Source organism: Phaseolus vulgaris, chromosome 2 (assembly GCF_051622355.1).
Source record: "Phaseolus vulgaris cultivar YP4 chromosome 2, ASM5162235v1, whole genome shotgun sequence".
Classification (NCBI taxonomy): Eukaryota; Viridiplantae; Streptophyta; class Magnoliopsida; order Fabales; family Fabaceae; genus Phaseolus; species Phaseolus vulgaris.
Window position 1 is genome coordinate 33,872,529 of NC_143499.1, and position 21,064 is coordinate 33,893,592.

Here is a 21,064-nt window from a genome sequence, read left to right on the forward strand (position 1 = left end):
GAAAACAGAGAACAAGGAACCTGTAAAATTCACAAACTGCAGTTACCGTACACGGCGTATATGTCACTGTTCCAGTGACTTTTGAACAATCCGAACGGTCAAACTGAAGAACCACGAGGTATGAACCTGCTGACACAATTTCAGCCCGATCCAACGGTGGACGAAACCGCAGCAGCAATCTGAAAATTCCCGTTCTCAAAAGAAACGCTGAAAAATGCTGCTGCAGTGTGAGATGAATTTCTCTCTGCTCAAACACCTTCTGCAAGATCCGAACGGTCAGATTGAAGTTACACACAGTATGAACCTGCTGACAAAGTTTCAGCCAGATCCAACGGTGAACAAATCGGCGGCGGTGGTCGGAAGTTTCTGACGAAACTTTCTCCTTTTCTCTGCTTCACTATCACTCTCTATATCACTCTCTATGGAAGGCACACTGTTGGCTCTCTCCAAGAGTTTCTGGATGGCTCTCTCTACTCTTTCTCTTGCACCTTGACTGCACTCACTCATCCATTGAAAGAATGAAAAGCAAAAGGTACCTAACCTAATTTCACTGTGGGCTGGGCTTCCACATAGGAAGTGAGCCCAAACCCAACAAATCTCCCCCTCACAACTATGTGGAGATGATTGCCAAACCGGCAATCTTGCAACAAGTTTCAGACTTGCTCCTCGGTAGTGACTTTGTCATCATATCAGCACAATTATCATCTGTATGAACTTTTGCCAACTCCAGTAACCCAGCTTCCAAAGCATCGCGTATCCAATGATACCTCACATCAATATGCTTGGACCTATAATGGAAAGTTGAATTCTTACCAAGATAAATTGCACTCTGACTATCACAAAATAGCAAGTACTTGTCTTGAACAAAACTAAGCTCTTGCAGGAGTTTCTTCACCCACAACAACTCCTTGCATGCTTCTGTAATGGCAATGAACTCTGCCTCAGTAGTGGACAATGCAACACACTTCTGTAATCTGGATTGCCATGCCACAGCTCCACCTGCAAATTTAATCACGTAGCCTGAGGTAGACCTTCTAGAGTCTATGTCTCCACCCATATCAGAATCAGTGTAGCCCACAAGGGTAGGCTTATCACCTCCAAAACAAAGCCTCAAACAAGTCGTACCATGAAGATACCTTAAAATCCATTTCACAGCATTCCAATGCTCTCTACCTAGATTAGACATAAATCTACTGACTGTACCAACAACATGTGCAATATCTGGTCTTGTACACACCATTGCATACATCAAGCTACCCACAGCGGATGCATAAGGAACCTGTTGCATATCTGACTTTTCAGATTCATCAGAAGGACTTTGTTTTGTACTCAATTTAAAATGGGTAGCAAGAGGAGTGCTTACCGCCTTAGCATTTTCCATCTGGAACCTCTGTAGCACTCTTTTAACATAGTTCTCCTGTGACAACCAAAGCTTCTTCTCTTGCCTATCACGCATGATTCTTATACCAAGAATTTGCTTAGCAGCTCCCATGTCTTTCATAGCAAATGACTCACTCAATTGCTTCTTCAACCTGTTGATCATGGAAATATCTTTCCCAACAATAAGAATGTCATCAACATACAACAACAGGATAATGAAATCATCATTAGCAAATTTTTTAACAAACACACAATGATCAAAAGTAGTCTTCTTGTAGCCTTGCTCACACATAACAGACTCAAACTTCTTGTACCATTGACGAGGAGCTTGCTTCAAGCCATATAGACTTTTTCTCAGCCTACACACATGATCTTCCTTGCCTTCAACAAGAAAACCATCAGGTTGCTTCATGTAAATCTCTTCCTCCAAATCACCATGAAGGAAAGCAGTTTTAACATCCATTTGCTCTACCTCTAAATCAAGAGTAGCAGCCAAACTCAGCACAATTCTAATGGATGACATCTTCACCACAGGAGAAAAAATCTCATTGAAATCAATGCCTTTTCTCTGTCTAAAACCTTTCACCACCAATCTGGCTTTATACCTTGGAGATGTGGAATTGCTTTCTTGCTTTACCCTGTAAATCCACCTGTTTTCCAGAGCCTTCTTGTCTTTTGGCAATTTCACCAAGTCAAAAGTGTGATTATCATGCAAGGACTTTATTTCATCTTGCATTGCATCCAGCCACTTTTCCTTTTCTTCACTCTCCATGGCTTCAAGATAGCACTCTGGTTCTCCTTCATCCGTCAAGGTAACATAGTCATCAGAAGGATACCTAGTAGATGGTTCCCTCTGCCTATTAGACCTCCGAATTTGAACTTGAGGTGGTTCAGGAGCATCACCAAGATCCTCGTCTTGTGACATCCCATGTTCCTCTTCAGTGTCATCAATAGGAACATCAAAAACATCTCCAAGTTGTTGATCATCAACATCATCATGTTGTTCATCACTCAGAACTGGATCGACATTAGACAATCTATTATTTGTCTCAGATGTTGTCTTCTCTGTCTTATCAATATCTTCAATGGTTTGATCTTCCATGAACTTCACATCACGGCTTCTCACTGCCTTCTTTTCAACCGGATCAAAGAACTTGTAGCCAAATTCATCCTGACCATAACCAATGAAGATGCACTGCCTTGTCTTCGCGTCCAACTTGGATCTCTCATCCTTAGGAACATGCACATATGCTTTACAACCGAAGACTCGCAAATGATCATACTTGACATTCTTGCCAAACCAAACCTTGTCTGGCACCTCAGCATTCAAATTAATAACATGCACTGCAGTGTACAATGCCTCACCCCAAAAGTGCTTAGGCAACTTTGCTTCAGAAAGCATACACCTGACTCTTTCTATTAGTGTCTTGTTCATCCTTTCTGCTAAGCCATTCAACTGAGGAGTTTTAGGAGGAGTCTTTTCATGTCTGATACCGTGTTGCTTGCAATAAGCATCAAACGGTCCACAATACTCACCACCATTGTCAGTACGAATGCATTTCAGCTTCTTGCCTGACTGTCTCTCGACCAAAACATGAAATTCTTTGAATTTCTCTAGAACTTGGTCCTTTGTCTTCAAAGCATAAACCCAAAGCTTCCTGGAACAATCATCAATAAAGGTAACAAAATAAAGTGCACCAGTAAATGACTTTACCTTCAATGGGTCACAAACATCAGAATGCACCAGTTCAAGCAACTCTGACTTCTTTGTGGGAGGATGCTTCTTGAAGGATACTCTGGTCTGCTTACCAGCCATGCAATGAGAGCATTTCTCCAACTCTGCACTCTTCAATCCCGGAAGCACATCCTTTTTAGCTAAACAATTCAGCCCCTTCTCACTGATATGACTAAGCCTTCGGTGCCACAAAGAAGCGTCCATATCCATGGCGTTCACACTGTCTTTAGCAACCAATGCTTTTGTCCAATACAGTTTACTGATTCTCTCCCCTTTGGCCACGATGAGATTACCTCTGGAGAGTTTCCACTTTCCTGAACCAAAGTGATTTTCAAAACCACTATCATCAAGCATCTGCACAGAAAGCAAATTAAAGCGGACATCTGGAGCATGTTTGACTCCTCTAAGCAATAACTGCATTCCCATATTGGTTTGCAAGCAAACATCACCAATACCAATTACCTTAGACACACCATCATTACCCATCTTCAACACTCCAAAATCACCAGAAGTGTAAGATGTGAAGAACTCCTTCCTTAGTGTAGCATGCAATGTAACACCACTGTCAATTATCCTCATGCTCTCATCTGATACAAGAATAACTGAATCATGGTCACAGAGAATAATAAGATCATCATCAGAAATAGCAGTAGTAACACGATCATCATTGTCATGATGTTTCTCCTTCTGCTTCCCTTTCTTATCCTTGTTCTCCATTTTCCATATAAAACAGTTTCTCTGAATGTGCCTTGTTTTGTGACAATAATGACACTCCACATTCTTGTATCTGGACTTGGATTTACTTCTGCTGTTCTATCTACTCCCTTTCAGTTCCTTTCTCTGGCTTCTCCCCCTATTTTCAGTGACAAGTACTTCGGAATGAGATGAAGTACCATGTGCCTTCCTTCTCATCTCCTCATTAAGAACACTACCCTTGACACTTTCCAAGGAGACAACACCATCCGGGGATGAGTTTGTAATTGAAACCCGAAATGTTTCCCAAGAGTTTGGTAGAGTATTCAGTAGCCATAGTCCCAAAACTTCGTCATCAAACTTGATGCCCATTCCTGCCAATTGATCTCGGAGTCCCTGAAAATCATTTAAGTGATCTGAAATAGAAGTGCTCTCCTTGTACCTCAAATTCATCAAAACAAGTATAATTTATTGTTCCCTGTACTAGAGGCATACAAAATCTCAATCTTCTTCCACAAGGATTTTTCATCTTCCTCATTAGCAATGTGATTATAAACATTGTCTTCAACATACTGACGAATAAACCTGCTGATGCTCAAACTTCCAATCCTCATCAGTCTTGTCTTTTGGCTTTTCAGTAGCAAACACAGGAAGATGCAATTTCTTCACAAATAGCAGATCCTTCATTTTTCCCTTCCATAAGTGATAGTTAGTGCCGTTCAAACAGACCATCTTATTTGTATTTGCCTCCATCATTCAAGCAGTCAAATAGCCCCAACCAAGGAGCTCAATTTCCCCAACTTGCAAGAATCTGTGAGGAGCAATAGAAAATAATGGCAGCAACACAAAACACACTTCAAGAAGACACAAGAATTTTAACGTGGAAAACCTTCTCAATGTGAGAAGTAAAAACCACGGGCACAAGCCAGTCAATCAAGGTTCCACTATGATAAAAAATATGGTTACAAGAGACTCAAATCACAGCACAAATTGTGCTCAATGACCAGCCAAATACCAATACAACAGAGATGAAAACAGAGAACAAGGAACCTGAAAAATTCACAAACTGCAGTTACCGTACACGGCGTATATGTCACTGTTCCAGTGACTTTTGAACAATCCGAACGGTCAAACTGAAGAACCACGAGGTATGAACCTGCTGACACAATTTCAGCCCGATCCAACGGTGGACGAAACCGCAGCAGCAATTTGAAAATTCCCGTTCTCAAAAGAAATGCTGAAAAATGCTGGTGCAGTGTGAGATGAATTTCTCTCTGCTCAAACACCTTCTGCAAGATCCGAACGGTCAGATTGAAGTTACACACAGTATGAACCTGCTGACAAAGTTTCAGCCAGATCCAACGGTGAACAAATCGGCGGCGGTGGTCGGAAGTTTCTGACGAAACTTTCTCCTTTTCTCTGCTTCACTATCACTCTCTATATCACTCTCTATGGAAGGCACACTGTTGGCTCTATCCAAGAGTTTCTGGATGGCTCTCTCTACTCTTTCTCTTGCACCTTGACTGCACTCACTCATCCATTGAAAGAATGAAAAGCAAAAGGTACCTAACCTAATTTCACTGTGGGCTGGGCTTCCACATAGGAAGTGAGCCTAAACCCAACATATTTCAATATAATTACTTAGTCTATTGATATTATTATGATAGAACAAAATTTAGTTAATTGATACAATTGCAAATTAAATTTGTTATTCCTTAAAAAATTTCATTTCTAACCTAAAATATTTAAATTAATTACAATTGTACGTTATTAATTTAAATTAATAATATTTAATAATCATTTTCAATTTCTTTTATAAAAAATAAAGAAAATATTATTAATTATAATTTTTAAATTAAATAATTAAAAATACTAAAATATCTACATTGTTAAATAAAAATCAAATAACTAAATCAATTACAAATATTAAAATATATGTGTTTATTGAAAAACATAAATACTTAAAGTAGTTAAAAATATAAATATCTATACTGAAAATTTAAATTAAGACTAAAATAAATAATAAATAAATAAAATAATCTTTGTATTAAATAAATAAAAACTTAAAATTTAAATTAAGATTATTTGTTTATATAAAAAGGGAAAAATATTCTAACAGAGTCCAATATATTTATTTATTATGGTAATATTTTAAACACACATTAAAATAATAATAAAAAATGTATGAATATAAAACATTTGAGGATATAGAGTAATATTTATAATTAAAAAAATATATATTGTAAAATTTGAAGGAAGGAATTTAATTATGACTGAAATTTGATTGAAAGCGCTTCTTAATTTGATTGAGGAGCAGAACAAAGCGCTCTACTTGGTTTCAGGGAGGAATAGGATGGTTTCTCTTCCCATAGTCCAACATGAAGAAAAGATCATCCAAACCGTTGAGCGGAACCCCGTTGTGGTTGTCATCGGGGAGACCGGGTCCGGCAAGAGCACTCAACTCTCTCAGATGCTTCACCGCCGCGGCTACGGCAAAATCGCCGTCACTCAGCCACGTCGAGTTGCCGCCGTCTCCGTCGCCAGGTAACACCTCTTCAGTTTCCAACTAAATGCGTCGACTCTTCTCCAATGTGTTTCCGTTTCTCACCAATACGTCGTCGTTTACTTCCGCAGACGAGTCGCACAAGAGCTCGGCGTTCAGCTCGGCGAGGAAGTAGGTTACGCCATTCGATTCGAGGATAGAATTTCTCACGACACGCGCATAAAGTAGCCGCCTTCTCATTTTGTATTACTCTATTGGCTTGACTTGGTTTTATTTTCAATTGGTTTCTGATTGTCATTGATTTGATATAATTAAGGTATCTTACTGATGGAGTCCTGCTACGTGAAAGTCTGGCAAATCCTGAGTTGCGTGAGTATTCTGTTATCATATTGGATGAGGCGCATGAACGGAGTTTAAACACGTAAGATTGGTTACTGTGTGATGTTCTCCCGTGTTAGGTTTATATTTGTTGTGTATGCAATTTTTGGTGATTGGTGTGCTTATTGTCAGGGATATATTGATGGGTCTAATGAAACGCTTGGTTAAAGTTCGTTCCTCTGATCTCAAAGTTTTGATTACGTCTGCGACTCTTGATGGCGATAAAGTATCCAAGTTCTTTGCTGATTGTCCGGTATTGAACATCCCGGGAAAGTTGTATCCAGTTGAGGTTCTTTATAGCAGTGAGCGCCCCTCGAGCTATCTCGAGTCTTCGCTGAAAACAGCTCTTGGTGCGACATGAAATTTTTACCTTGTTTGCATATCAATTTAAATGCCTGCTTGTGCGTGTGAATAAATTTGCCATAACATCATGTAGTCAGTAAAACATTCTGTCAAAGTGTTAAATGTTTGCTTTGCTTATTGCTCATTGATAAAAGCTTTTATGGAGCATGCCTATTTGCCATCGTTAAGGTAACATTTGTTGACACTTGTATTGGTTTTTAAAAGAATGGTCTTGTTAAGGTCGTTGAATGCAAGAACATAAGTTGATAAGGAGGGTGGATGCATTTTAAACCTCAATTGTGTAATTTATGTTCATGTTGATGTAAATAGTCACCAGCACTTCCTCTGCTCCCTTCTGATTGAATGACTTGTAATTTGTAAGTAGAAATTCAGGAAATGTTGTAATATTGGTTTTGCAGATATACATATTCACCAACCTGAAGGGGATATTTTAATATTCATGACTGGACAGGTAAACATTTTTGTTATGTGGTATTTACTCTATACTTTTCTTTTCCAGAATGTAAATCTTAGTGCATATTTAGGATTAAATTTTTTTATTCGAACTTATTTAGGGAAAATAATTCCTTTTATTTTTTGAATGTTGCTGAGAGATTCCATTTGTGTTGTAAGCATTTGTTTTCAAGAATTAACCTGTATCCTACACCCTATAGTTTCTGGTATTATGCAATAATTGAAAATATTTCACTGATCTTCGTGTAGGATGACATAGAGAAGTTGGTATCTAAGTTAGAAGATAAGGTTCGTGCTCTTGAGGAAGGTTCCTGCATGGATGCTATAATACTTCCCCTACATGGTTCTTTGCCCCCTGAATTGCAGGTAAGTAATTTTTGTTTAATAAATCTGCTTGGCATGAGTTACTCACTCTAAATTCCAAATACAATCAAATTTCTATAAATTGATGCCATGAGGCATGACTGATACTTCAGATAAAAGCTGCAGTAATTGTGAGAATATTTGGAAAGGAGTTACAATTTCATTCCTATACATAGTTGTCAGTTTTCTTTTTAGTTTTGTCAATGTCAAACTTGACTGATTTGCATTTAAAGAATGTTGCTGGCTTAAGTGTGAAATTGCCTTGAGAGTATTTATTGTTGGAGACCTTCATTGATTAGAGATATGATAAAAATATAGTATATAAATGGGAGACAATTTCACATCTTACTAGCCGGTTTTGTGAGGTTGAATTAAGTCTTTATTGAAATTTTAAGATGATATCAGAGTTTATTCTAATGATTATTGTTGGGCTTATTAGTCCATCTGCTATTGAGTCATTATTGAATTATCCGTAGATGTTCAATCCTACAACTAGTTTTGTGCGATTCAATTAGCCTCTAACTCAAATTGTAAGATTTATCTTAGTTCTTTCCTCGTTTAACTTGTTGCTTACCTTGTTTGCTTCTTAACAAATGCCAAATCATATTTCTTTGCTTACAATTAACACTCATATAATTGTTTCTTTTCTTTTTGGGAAAACCTTATATACAACAATTGATGTTTAAGATATTTTGTCCCAGAAAATCAAGTTTGAGGCATTGTAATTCTTTTTGGGGCATTTGATAATCATGAGTGTAGCCAACTTCACCTATTGGGATAAGGCTATTGTTATTATTGTTGTTGTTGAAACTCATACATGTCTTTTATAATTGTACAGGTGCGTGTATTTAGTCCTCCCCCTCCAAATTGTAGACGAATTATTGTTGCAACAAATATTGCTGAAACTTCCTTGACTGTTGATGGTGTAGTGTAAGGACAACAATACTTGATTAAATATTGTCATTTTGGGATTGCAACTTTACTCTAGCATTTCCAGATGTCTAGTTATACATCATCACAAAGATAAATTGTTGTGTATTGTTCTTGTTGTTGCTAATTGTTATTATTACTTATTATAATACATTTTTTTTTCATTCTGTAGCCTACTTATTTCAATCTTAACTAGATAAGAAATCCGTAATATGTTTAATGAATAGGTAATGAAGTTCATTGACACATTGACATGATTTGCTTTAGTCTCTATGAGATGCAAACATTGACACAAGTCAAACAACAAACCTTGTCATTTGAATTCACCCGTATTGTGATTTGGAGTGTTTTTTCAGTCATTTTCTCCTTACATCAAGCACATAAACTTGTCTTCTCACAGTTTTAAATTTTATGAATTTTAGGTATGTTATTGACTCTGGGTATGTGAAGCAAAGGCAGTACAATCCGTCAAGTGGCATGTATTCTCTTGATGTTGTTCAAATTAGCAAGTATGCAGTTAATAGTTTGGTATCTCTTTGTGGTTTCATAAAATCTTAAATACCCAATTCATTATCTTTAAGATGATTTCAAATAATTCCTGACTGTGCAGAGTGCAAGCTAACCAGCGTGCAGGCCGAGCTGGACGAACATGTCCTGGGAAATGCTATCGACTATATCCCTCCCGTATTTACAATGATGAGTTTTTGGATGTTACAGTTCCAGAAATTCAGAGATCATCCCTCGCCGGCTGTGTTCTTTACTTGAAGTCATTGGACCTCCCAGATATTGACATTCTAAAATTTGACTTTCTGGATCCTCCATCATGTAACATACTATCTATCTACTGACACTTTGTCTCCTTGCAGCATTGAGTAACTAGCTTGATTCTCATCGATAATCCTGAGAATCTTTTTTTGTCATCTAGCAACTATTAAGTTAATGAGTTTGACTCAAGTTTACTTAAATGATTGGATAATTGGGTTTTCTGCAGTTGAGTCCTTACAAGATGCCTTGAAGCAGTTATATCTAATTGATGCTATAGATGAAAATGGTGCAATTACAAGTTTTGGACAGAAAATGGCTGGTACTTGATTTTTTCTTTACATTTTAATGTTGAATTTTAAATCTGTATGCAGAAATAACACATGTTATATTGTTGTCTTGATCAACATTTTGTTAAGGGCCTTCACTACTTTACCATATTTTTTTTCAATTTTTTTTGGTAGAAGATTCTTTCTGCTAGATTGGACAATGAAAGTGGTGCTTAGTGTTGAGCATAAAATTTATTCTTGCCCATTTATTTTCCTAACCAGATGTATATGGAAGAGTCCTTCTCTTGATTCGCTGAGTTGTTTCTTGATTCTTTGCAGAGCTTCCATTAGAACCATCCTTATCAAGAACTTTAATGGAGGCAAACCATTACGGTTGCTTATCTGAGGCTTTGACTGTTGCTGCCATGTTATCAGCTGAGACTACATTGCTACCTGTGCAGAGGTGGAATAGTCTGAACTCTGAAGTTTATGTATGTGTATGTATACACACACACACACACGCTGAGACAGAGGAGGATCCTTGCATCCTGACGTTTTCAATCATACTGAAAAAGACACCGTTTTTCAATTAATGTCATTCTTATAAAATATTTTAAAATTTCCATACTTGTGAATATTACTAACACCAGTCTACAAAACAAATGAAAAAAATAGGGACATAGGATGGTTTGTATCTTGGTTTTCTCTAGGCTTATACATTTAAACATTAACAAGGACTGTAACTGAGCAGTAATAACATTCCTTTAATGTGCAGAAAGACTGAGAAAAAGAGGAAACACTCAATATCGGACCTTGTTGATGGTTCTGGATTGGGTGATCATATTCAATTGCTACATATATACCAATGCTGGGATCAAACTGATTTTGACATTGGATGGTGCAAAGATAATGGCTTGCAGGTACCTATATGCGTTCTAGTAATGTCAAGAATAGCATAAATTTGGGACTGAGCTTTTGCATTTAAGTTGTTAAAATGTTTAGTTCGAAGCCTAGTAATATCCTCGTGGAATATTGGTCTTCACTCTTCACAAATTTGATTCAGATATTGTATCCTTTAAAGAAAAATGCTTATGAGTCATTGATATAGAATCTTCTGCTATTTCTTGATGATTATGCTTGTTTGCATTTTTATTTCCGTCACAATTATCTAAAATTTCTAGTCATAATTGGAGAGCCATTCTAAAATATAAAGTGACAACTACATGTGGATCTTTTGTATTTGTTTAATGCATAATATATGTGATGATTCTGGAATCAACTTATTTCTTGATGATACTGCATCTTTGCATTTTTCTTCCTGTGATAGTTATCTAAAATTTTTAGTCTTCAATAGAGCCATTCTAAAATATTAAGTGATAGCTACATGTGGATCTTTTGTATTTTTTTAATGCATAGTATATGAGATTATTCTGGAATTAACTGATTGAAGGTGCGAGGGATGTTGTTTGTCAAAGATGTCCGTAAGCAGCTATCCCAGATAATGCAGAAAATATCAAAGGGTTAGTATTCCACATTCTTGAAGAATTTACCTGTTGAAGTGAATAATAATATACTTTCAGATACAATAATGTCACTTGCAAAATGAACCACATTTGAAATTTAGCACATTCATATCCTCTTTAATCCTTTTAATTGCTCTTTTCTTTTGCCTCCCCTTCATCCTTATTTTGTCGATATGAGCTTGTTTCTAAATTGTATAGGATTAATTGTTACTTTTAGAATGCTGAAATAACAGTCTTAAATATTGAGTGAAGAAAAGAGATAAAAGAAAAGGAAACACTAAATTGTTATTAACAGAGATGTATTACAATGTATTAATATCTTTGATATATTCATAAAACCTAGAGTTTAAGCCTTTTAACTAACAAACTATTTAACCCAATGTCAGAAGGTTCCTCCTTGTGTAAAGGTATTGGAGAGGGTCATTGTATGCAGCAAATGTGCGGAAGCTGTTTTAAAATTCGAATCCATGACCAAGTGGTCACCAAGACACAACTTTATTGTTGTGCTAGGGCTTGTCTTTATTTATTAACCCTTATTACTAATCATAATCCTAGCCAATTAGTTCAACTAATCATGATAGGGTAAAGAAATATGATAATTTATCCTAAGACATGAAAGAGGAAATAGGGAAACTAATTTTAGAGGATAATGTAACATATTCTTAAATATGAGAAGGTATTTTCATCTATGTTGACTCAAAATGCTTGATAATATTCATGAAAAGTAATTTGTAAGATTTTGTTGTGGTGGGACTTTGGTGGGACACCATGGTAGTAAGTATCTTTGTGATACATGATAAGAATCATACGAAACGATATGATTCTGCTCTCTCGCGGTACGAATTGTGTAAACAATCGTTTTTACTCCCGTGTCGCACTATACAAGTGCAAATCGTTCAAAAAATCGCAGAAATGCGAATCTCTTTTTTATTATGCCTTGAATCGTGCAATGCATTTGGGTTTGGTAAGAACCCTAACTTTATTTTTTTTCAACCACAAACTTGCTTTTCCTCCAACAATGATTTCCCTCTTCTCCTTCAATGGCCCAAACACAATGACACGAAGAATGACGACAAAATGAACCGTGAGAGCGAACGACGGCGAAGTGAATTGTGAGAGCGAACGACGGCGAAGTGAATTGTGAGAGCGAAATGCAAGAGCAAGACAACGGGAGATTCGGTAGGAGCAAGCGGCGTGGGAGGTGCACACCAACTTTGCTCTTCCTTACTTCGATTTCCATGAATGGTAAGCGTGCCTATGCAAAAATGAAGAGGCAGCTGCAACAACAACAATGCCCATGGATGGAAAATGAAGAGGCAGTTGTGCACATCAGAGAAGACAACTCTAATGTTTTCTCTTTCTTTCTTATTTTCGTTGGGCCAAACATTATCAACCCAAATATATATATTTTTTTTATTCCAAATAGTACTAACAGTAGAATTAGGAATTTAGGGTTACAGAATGGAATCAATTAGAAACAGTAACAATGAAAACCTGGATAGAGGGAGGCGCCACAAACAAGGTTTGATAAGCCTAAAGGATGATTGCCACAAGAATGAGTGAATTCTTGATAAGATCGCAAGTTGCAGAGAAGAACCCTAGCAGAGATATATTTTCTATGTTAAATTGCCAAAACATTCCCAATATCATGGTTCAATTCATTCAAAAACCTAGCCATGGTTGCTTCGTTTTCTTCATTCATTCCAGCTCTAATCATGGTCACCTCCATCTCTTTAAAGTACTCTTCCACACTTCTATTCCCTTGAGTCATTCTTTGAAATTTGAGTTGCAACTCCCTATGGTAGCTTGCTGGAATATATCTCTTTCTCATAATCCTTTTCATTTTAGTCCAAGAGTCCACCATGGGTTCCTCATATCTAATTCTCTCCCTTTGGTATTTATTCCACCAAGTTAAGGCATAAACTGAAAATTCAGTTACTGCCAACTTCATCTTTTGCTCCTCATTATACTCATTGCAGGCAAACACATGTTCTACTTTAATCTCCCACCCCAAGTAAGCTCTAGGATCACTCCTCCTTTTTGAATGTAGGAATATTTAATCTTATCCCATCAAATCTCAGTTCTCCCTCATTCTCTCTTCTCCTCCTCCTATCTTCCCCTCTATTTTCATGATTTTCTTGTTGTGTCTACTCCAATCTCTCATGGAGTCCATCACCTTGTTGTTTCATTAGTCTCTCCAAATGTTGTATTAAGGCTTGCATTTGTATTTGTGAAAGTCCACTAAGAATTTGGTATTTCCCCTATCATGCTCAAGTAAAACAATAAGTTTAGGCCTCACACTACTTTCTCACGTGTTTACACTCCACACTCATGTTTCACAAATAGTGGAAAGGGAAGAGTGATCCTGAAGCTTACTTGGAGTGGGAGATTAAAGTAGAACATGTGTTTGCTTGCAATGAGTATAATGAGGAGCAAAAGATGAAGTTGGCAACAACTGAGAAAGAGATATATTGATATATTCCAACAAGCTACCATAGGGAGTTGCAACTCAAATTTCAAAGAATGACTCAAGGGAATAGAAGTGTAGAAGAGTACTTTAAAGAGATGGAGGTGACCATGATTAGAGCTGGAATGAATGAAGAAAACGAAGCAACCATGGCTAGGTTTTTGAATGAATTGAACCATGATATTAGGAATGTTTTGGCAATTTAACAGAGAAAATATATCTCTGCTAGGGTTCTTCTCTGCATCTTGCGATCTTATCAAGAATTCACCCTTTCTTTTGACGATTATCTTTAGGCTTATCAAACCTTGTTTGTGGTGCCTCCCTCTATCCAAGTTTTCATTGTTACTATTTTTAATTGATTCCATTCCGTAACTCTAAATTCCTAATTCTATTGTTAGTTCGATTTGGAATCATATCATCGGTCATATGACCCAATCCAACCATTATAATTAACCTAATCTGCCCAATGATTCGACCACTCTTTTTGAATGTGGTTGTGATTATTAATTATATTTTTTTTAAAGTTTATATGTCTTATATGTTATATTTTTTAAATGTTTATGAATCTTGCGATTCATGATACAAAACGATTTATGATTCAAAATATAAACTCTCTGATTCACGATACTATTAAACTATCATGGTTATGATGGTTAATTTACTTCCCTAGTCATTTTGGGGTTAAAACTTGCGTTTTTGGAAGACTTGCTAAGCATTCAATTTACATGGTGGGATTTTTCAGTTGCATAACAATACATTTGCAGTACTATCCAATTGTATGTACCACTAATACTATCACACTGGTCGCATTTGATTATAAAAGCATTATTAGCGTTAAAACAACTTTGTTTTTTCTTTGTCATAGACTTGTATTATAATTTAAAGAAGAAATTACTTCACTTTCTTTGAGGTTTTCTTAAATAACACTAACACCTCATTTAGTTTTTAAATAAGCACGTATCTTTCTCATGTTTGTAACAAAGTAACTATGAGAGACTCCATATTGACTTTAGATATGACCAAAGTATAGTATATAGTAGCTACAAATTTCATCTTACAAGCCGGTTTTGTGAGTTTGAGTTAGACTTAACACTCACTTTTTAAGATGGTATGAAAGCTTAATAACCCTCTTTTTTTCACTTTCTAAGATGATATTAGAGTTTATCCTAATGATGTTTGTTGGGCCTATCATGTCACCTACTATTGAACCCCCTACAAGTATCTAGTGTCATGCTTGAGATGTTCGGTCCTAGGCGTGAGAAAGTGTGTTGGAGATCTCATATCAATTAGAGATATGATTAAATTATTATAGTATATCTAGTAGATGCAAACCTTATTTTACAAACTAGTTTTTCATATATTTTATAAATATTTATTATTTTTTTATTAAAACAATGTTCTCATAAAAAATAACTTATTGTGTTTTTATTAATATTTTTTGTATTAAAAATATAGGGAACTTATTTTTTTTTCAAATTCTAAAATACTCATCTTTTACACAATAATGCAAAATTAAAATTATAAATAAATACTAATTAAAAAATTATTTGAAATAAAATATGAACTGTATTTAAGGGAACATTGTAATATATATAAAGTACTTCCTTTGGTCATTAATCTAAAGTATGATTTAGAAGAAATTGGTAGTAATTTTTATAAGATATTTTATAGTTCCTTTGAAGCATTAAATGTTGTTTTCCTTGTGTACTCTTAATTAATATTTTGAATATGTGCTTTTTATTAATAAACAACGAGAAGAGAATTTTAGAAGTCACTAGAGAAATTTAGTACATTGGTAGCATTGTTTTGAAAATTCAACAAAATAAATTGAATTAATTATTTTTATTGTGAAAACAAGTTAACTCTAGAAGGGGGTCGAATAAACTTCTTTTTTTTTTTTTTTTTTGCAAATGCTTGGAAAACAGTTAATGGCTGGTAGATGGTCTAATAGGAGCATCTATACATTTTGAAAAACTTTTGATAAACCAATTTTCACAAAACTTATACATATTTAAGAGCCAATCTACAAGCATACTAGAAGATCATAACAAAACTCGTTTTTATATTTGTTCACTCAAAAGGAGTTACATCTAGTCTTGACAAGTGTCTATTTATGTTTTTGCTTGATTAAAAGGAGAAACTTAACTTTTTAAAATTTAAAGACAAACATCATGAAACTCGTAGAAGTTCATCAGTGAACACGAATCTAATCCACAAGGATTATATAAGTGTGAAAGTTTGCATCTAAGAGTGAAACTAAAACTAGAACATAACAATAAGAACACAAGGAAAAATATGGAACAAGATCTCTTAGAGGCTTGCTTGAGGAAATTTATATGGAGCAACCACCTTGGTTGATTAAAAGCCGAGTCTTCCGACTTGGTATGTTGTATCCCCAAATTTTTATATGATCTTAAGCAGTCTACCATAGCATGGTTTGGTAGATTCAATGCAATAGTCTTAAAGTTTGTTTTGACCCAGAGTGAAGTTGACCATTTTGTGTTTTATTGTCATTCTGTAGACAAAATACATTTAGGTGATATAACCCTCTTGTTTCTTGATTAGAACAACTGAAGAACATATATGCATATAAATTATTACAAAGGGAAGGGCCCAAGCCCACATACAAAATGTATCTAGCACTACCCCTCAAACTAGAGCATACAAATCATATGCACCAAGCTTGATCATTACAATTAACAGACTGAGTGGTAATGTCACCAGATAAAGTCTTTTCTCAGATGAAGTGACAATCCATCTTGATATGTTTGGTCCTCTTGTGAAATACTGGAAAAGAGACAATATGAAGAGAAACTTGGTTATCACAAATGAGAGACATCAGTGTAACTTCCCCAATTCTTAGTTCTTTAAGCAAATGTTTGAGCCAACTAAGGTCACAAGATGTAGAAGCTTTCGCTCTATACTTTGCTTCTACATTAGATCTTGCCACCACTTTCTACTTCTTGCCTTTCCAAGTGATCAAGTTGTTATCAATAAAAACACAATATGCAGAAGTAGATCTTATGTCAATAGGCAAGCTTGCGCAAAATGCATGAGTATCCCACAACTCAAGTATGATTATTGTGTCCATATAACAAACCTTTTCTTAGGGTCCTTTAATGTACTTTAGAATGCTAATGATTGTATTTCGATGCTTTGCACTTAGAGAATTAAAAAACTAACTCAGTACATTTAGTGCAGAGGAGATGTCAAGATGATTGACTGTGGGGTAGTTCAGTTTTTCAACCTGTCTCTTGTATCTCTTAGAATCTTAAAGTGTCTCCCCCTTATTAGGTAGAAGTTTAGGATTAGGATCCATAGGTGTCAATGGGTTTGAAATGCATCATCCCAGTCTCCTCTAAAGTATCCAATGCATAATTATTTTAAGAAATAATAGTTTTATTGCTGGATTGTTCTACATTAATGCTAAGAAGTACCTTAAGAAGTACCTGAGTATGCAAAGATTGATTGTCTAAAAATGTTGATAAAGGTGTTTTATTTTTTAGATGCTATGGTGGTCTCTACTTTTAAGAACAGTGTTATCAACATGCACTATTGGATAGATAATTGAATGACGATAAAGCACAAAATGGTTACCTTTGCTTCAAGTCATTCAACTATTGGGTGTATATACCCGATAATGTATGTTGATGACATTGTTCTTATACTGATTATCATGACATTTCACCGATGAAACAACACCTTAGTCATCATTTTCAGATAAATCTTGGTAGAATCCGAAACTTCTCAGGGATTGAGATAACAATTTGTAATAGAGTGACATGATAATTTTATTTTTTACATTGTTAATATATAATAATATAATAATTAAATCAAATGTTTTCTTATAAAAAAATTATATTTTAAATTTTTAATCTTAGCTTTATTTAAAGTTTTAATCAACATGGTATTCATTTAATAAAATAAGAAATGAATGTCTACTTAAAAACAAAATGCGGTGAATGTCTGTTTAAAAACTAGACAGAAGAGTGAAGTATTCTACTATATATATATATATCATGTTGTGTATGTTGTTTCCTCCCCACTTTACATGTAGCTTTTTTTCACTCTCACAATAGGACCACCGGATGTAAAGGCTAATGGGAAAAGAGAAGAGTTCAAACAAGGTTATCGAAATTTGAGGAAGGCTTTATGTGTGGGCTATGCAAATCAGCTGGCTGAAAGAAAGATGCATCACAATGGTTATCGAACTCTGGGTTTTCAAGGTCAAGTAGTCCAGGTAAGACAAGTTTATATTCACTATTGCATGCCACCGTTTGCAGCAATTTTATTTCACTTTCTGTTAATATAAATAGTTTTTCCCTAAATCCGTACACTTATACCTTGGAGTCCATATTTATTGATGATGGAACTTACAGAAATGTCACAGTGAAAAAAGGTCTATGTAATGTGAATTTGTAGATGCTAGCTAGTATTTAATTTCAACTGAATTCTAGTTTGTCGATACATTAATTACCTGAATCTTCTAGGTACATCCATCATCTGTATTGAGTCTTGATGACCTCGGAAAGTTCCCAGACTATGTTGTGTACCATGAACTAATTGCAACGCCACGGCCATACATGAGAAATGTATGTGCTGTTGAGATGAGATGGGTTATACCCATTATTAACAAGCTGAATACCCTGGATGTGTACAAATTAAGGTAACTATCAAGGCATTTTAAACCATTTGGAAAATTTAGCAGATGAGTACATTTTTTTCTTATGTATTTTTTTTTTGGGGGGGTGGGGGGGAGGGGAGCACTGTTATAATTGATGGCTCTAATTCCTTTATCTGAAGCAGTGGTGGTATTCATCATGTTGAGGAGGAACCTGAGAAGAATCTTCCAGATTTACCCAAGAAGGATGTTGAGGTTGCCAGTACTGCTGATGATCGTGAAAGTAGAATCCAAGCTGCTAGAGAACGATTCCTTGCTCGTAAAGGCAAAAAATGAGCCTGAAAGGATGGAGACTCCAAATACACTGCGGAGATGATCTTAGCTTGTCAGGCATTTTTTTAGAGGAGATGAGCTGATGTTTTTGAGTTTTCCACGTTGTCACCAATTTTGTGCTATGATGTTATGTCAGCTTCATTGTTCGCAAACATTAGAACGTCACCAGAAGGTTTAGCACGAGCCTGAGATTGGTCTCATGCCGTTTGGATAAGTTGATTGAGCGGCTGAATGAATGTATACGTATGTCATGTTTATGCTCTTGGTTTGAAATATACCCAGAATGGAGAAAGGAAAAAGGAAGAGGAAGGAAAGAGGAGACAGAAAGTAGCAAGTCCCCTGACAAGTAAATGCTAATCAAACAGTTACGAGGGGTTTGAAAATGTAATCGTGGTTACAGACATCAGACAGATAATTACATTTCAGTGGCTCATATTTCCTGAGTTCAATTACATTTTTGTTTGATATTAAGACTTACATGTTAGTAGTTATGTATATGAAACAAGATCGATCCTTCTATATTAGGGTGTTGGTTTGGTTCTCTACCCGATCGATCAATTGTGCATCTCTTGTCATGTTTAATAACACAGCCATAGCGTGAGCAAAGCTAATATTTTTGTTCGTAAAAAACCATCCCCAACTAGTGAGGGTTAACTCAGATGATGGGATCAAGAGTCAGTGCAACACGTTACATCACTTATAAGTACTTGTACACTCTAAATTATAGTTTGAGATCTGGGGTTTACATTTGCCCTTAATAAGAATTTTGTTTCCTTCACTTTTCTACGGTTGTTATACTGCTATAGGGCCACTTGCACTGAACGGAGCAAGACAGTCCCGGATAGACAGAATAACATAATGCAAAACTTGGGTAGGTAGAAGCTGTAGAGACTGATGATGAGATACAAATTTAGTTTATCAAGTTAGGTGTGTTTCAAGTGTATCTAACTTTTCAAATTTATTAAATCTCTGTTAATTTACCGTTCCGAATTTTTATTGACCTTGTATGTTAGTAATTCCTTTTCTTAATAATAAACAAGAGTTATGCCTTGATAAATCTCAATTGAGAATTATTGTTATTATGGAACATAAGAACTATAATATTTAAATAGTCATTATTATAAAATTATCATATTTTATATAATGAGTTGGATCTTATCATGAATTACAAGATACATAGTAAATAAAATATGATAATTTTAAGAAAAATAATGACATGAAAAATTTTAAAAAAATTATTTATAAAAATAAAATTAACTGTTAACCTGTAAAAATAAAACATGATAAAAGACACTTTTATTTCTTATATCTAAATCCGACATCTTAATTTTATATACTCATTCATTATATCTTAGATTAATGTTATTTAGTTATTTTCTTCTTTTAATATGACATTCTCTTGTAATTAATTTTACTCTTTTCTTCTACTCTTTTAATCATGTGTCTTCATTCTCATTTGTTTTTGTGGTAGATTTTTATTTCTATCAATCTTACTAGTTAATTATTTAGACCTATTAAACAAATAAAACTTTATAACTATTATAACATTCATTACTAACTAGATTGTACAAGTTTTAAAGGTTGAACAGGTACCTCTTTTTCTTTTCTTTTTTTTTCTTAAAGCTCTCTTTTCAAAAGTAAAATATTTACGTATATACATTCTTGAAACATCATTTGGTAGAGAAAGTTCATCTTTATATGTAGTTCATTTACTCATCATCTCATTTTATGTCACATAAACATATATTATGATGATAAATATCATTTTCTCTTCTTTAACATTTTGTCTCATCTTAAAGTTATAGATTATAGTTGAACATTTAATATTTGTTGATTTAAGAGATTTCCTTTTTTTAGTATACACTTGATTAGATATGGTCCAATTTATTTCACCCCTAATGGCAATACTGTTAGAATTAGAGGCCTTAAACAAGAGGGGGTGAATTATTTTTGAAAGATTTTTGCAAGTATTGAATGTAGAGTGAAAGGCTATGAAGAATCAATCAATTAGAAAACTATTTAGCCAATTAGAAAACTATTTTTAGTTTGATTCCAGAAAATCAAGTTGTTGTTTTCACGAAACACCGGTTGTTTATACCAGCAGATTTTAAGTCAAAGATAAAACAGTTTAATGAGTATAGGAATAAAGAGATTCACACAAGATGTTTATACTGGTTCACTTTTAACCAAGAACTACATCCAATCTTCAGCTAACCACTGAGAATTCACTATGTAATCAAACCTAGATTACAAACCACACACCAAGAGTGATGATCTTGAACCCCTAAAAA

At 35.0% G+C, this 21,064-nt stretch overlaps 1 protein-coding gene across 2 annotated transcripts in view; it reads left to right on the forward strand.

Annotated features, from left to right (window-relative positions):
• LOC137811572 (RNA helicase family protein) overlaps window positions 1-19,244 on the forward strand; it is a 40,407-nt gene extending 21,163 nt beyond the window's left edge. Inside the window, exons 2-17 of one of the 2 annotated variants that reach the window (XM_068613362.2) lie at window positions 6,126-6,352; window positions 6,443-6,535; window positions 6,628-6,732; window positions 6,822-7,039; window positions 7,451-7,503; window positions 7,755-7,871; window positions 8,707-8,798; window positions 9,221-9,307; window positions 9,409-9,623; window positions 9,790-9,882; window positions 10,169-10,292; window positions 10,605-10,749; window positions 11,280-11,349; window positions 17,899-18,059; window positions 18,310-18,485; window positions 18,626-19,244. In XM_068613362.2, the coding sequence (XP_068469463.1) occupies window positions 6,162-6,352; window positions 6,443-6,535; window positions 6,628-6,732; window positions 6,822-7,039; window positions 7,451-7,503; window positions 7,755-7,871; window positions 8,707-8,798; window positions 9,221-9,307; window positions 9,409-9,623; window positions 9,790-9,882; window positions 10,169-10,292; window positions 10,605-10,749; window positions 11,280-11,349; window positions 17,899-18,059; window positions 18,310-18,485; window positions 18,626-18,776 (2,091 nt within the window). In that variant the 5' untranslated portion in view covers window positions 6,126-6,161 and the 3' untranslated portion in view covers window positions 18,777-19,244. The remainder of the gene's footprint in view (window positions 1-6,125; window positions 6,353-6,442; window positions 6,536-6,627; window positions 6,733-6,821; window positions 7,040-7,450; window positions 7,504-7,754; window positions 7,872-8,706; window positions 8,799-9,220; window positions 9,308-9,408; window positions 9,624-9,789; window positions 9,883-10,168; window positions 10,293-10,604; window positions 10,750-11,279; window positions 11,350-17,898; window positions 18,060-18,309; window positions 18,486-18,625) is intronic. The other variant, XM_090298641.1, reaches the window with a different exon arrangement.
• The last annotated feature ends 1,820 nt before the right edge of the window (window positions 19,245-21,064 follow it).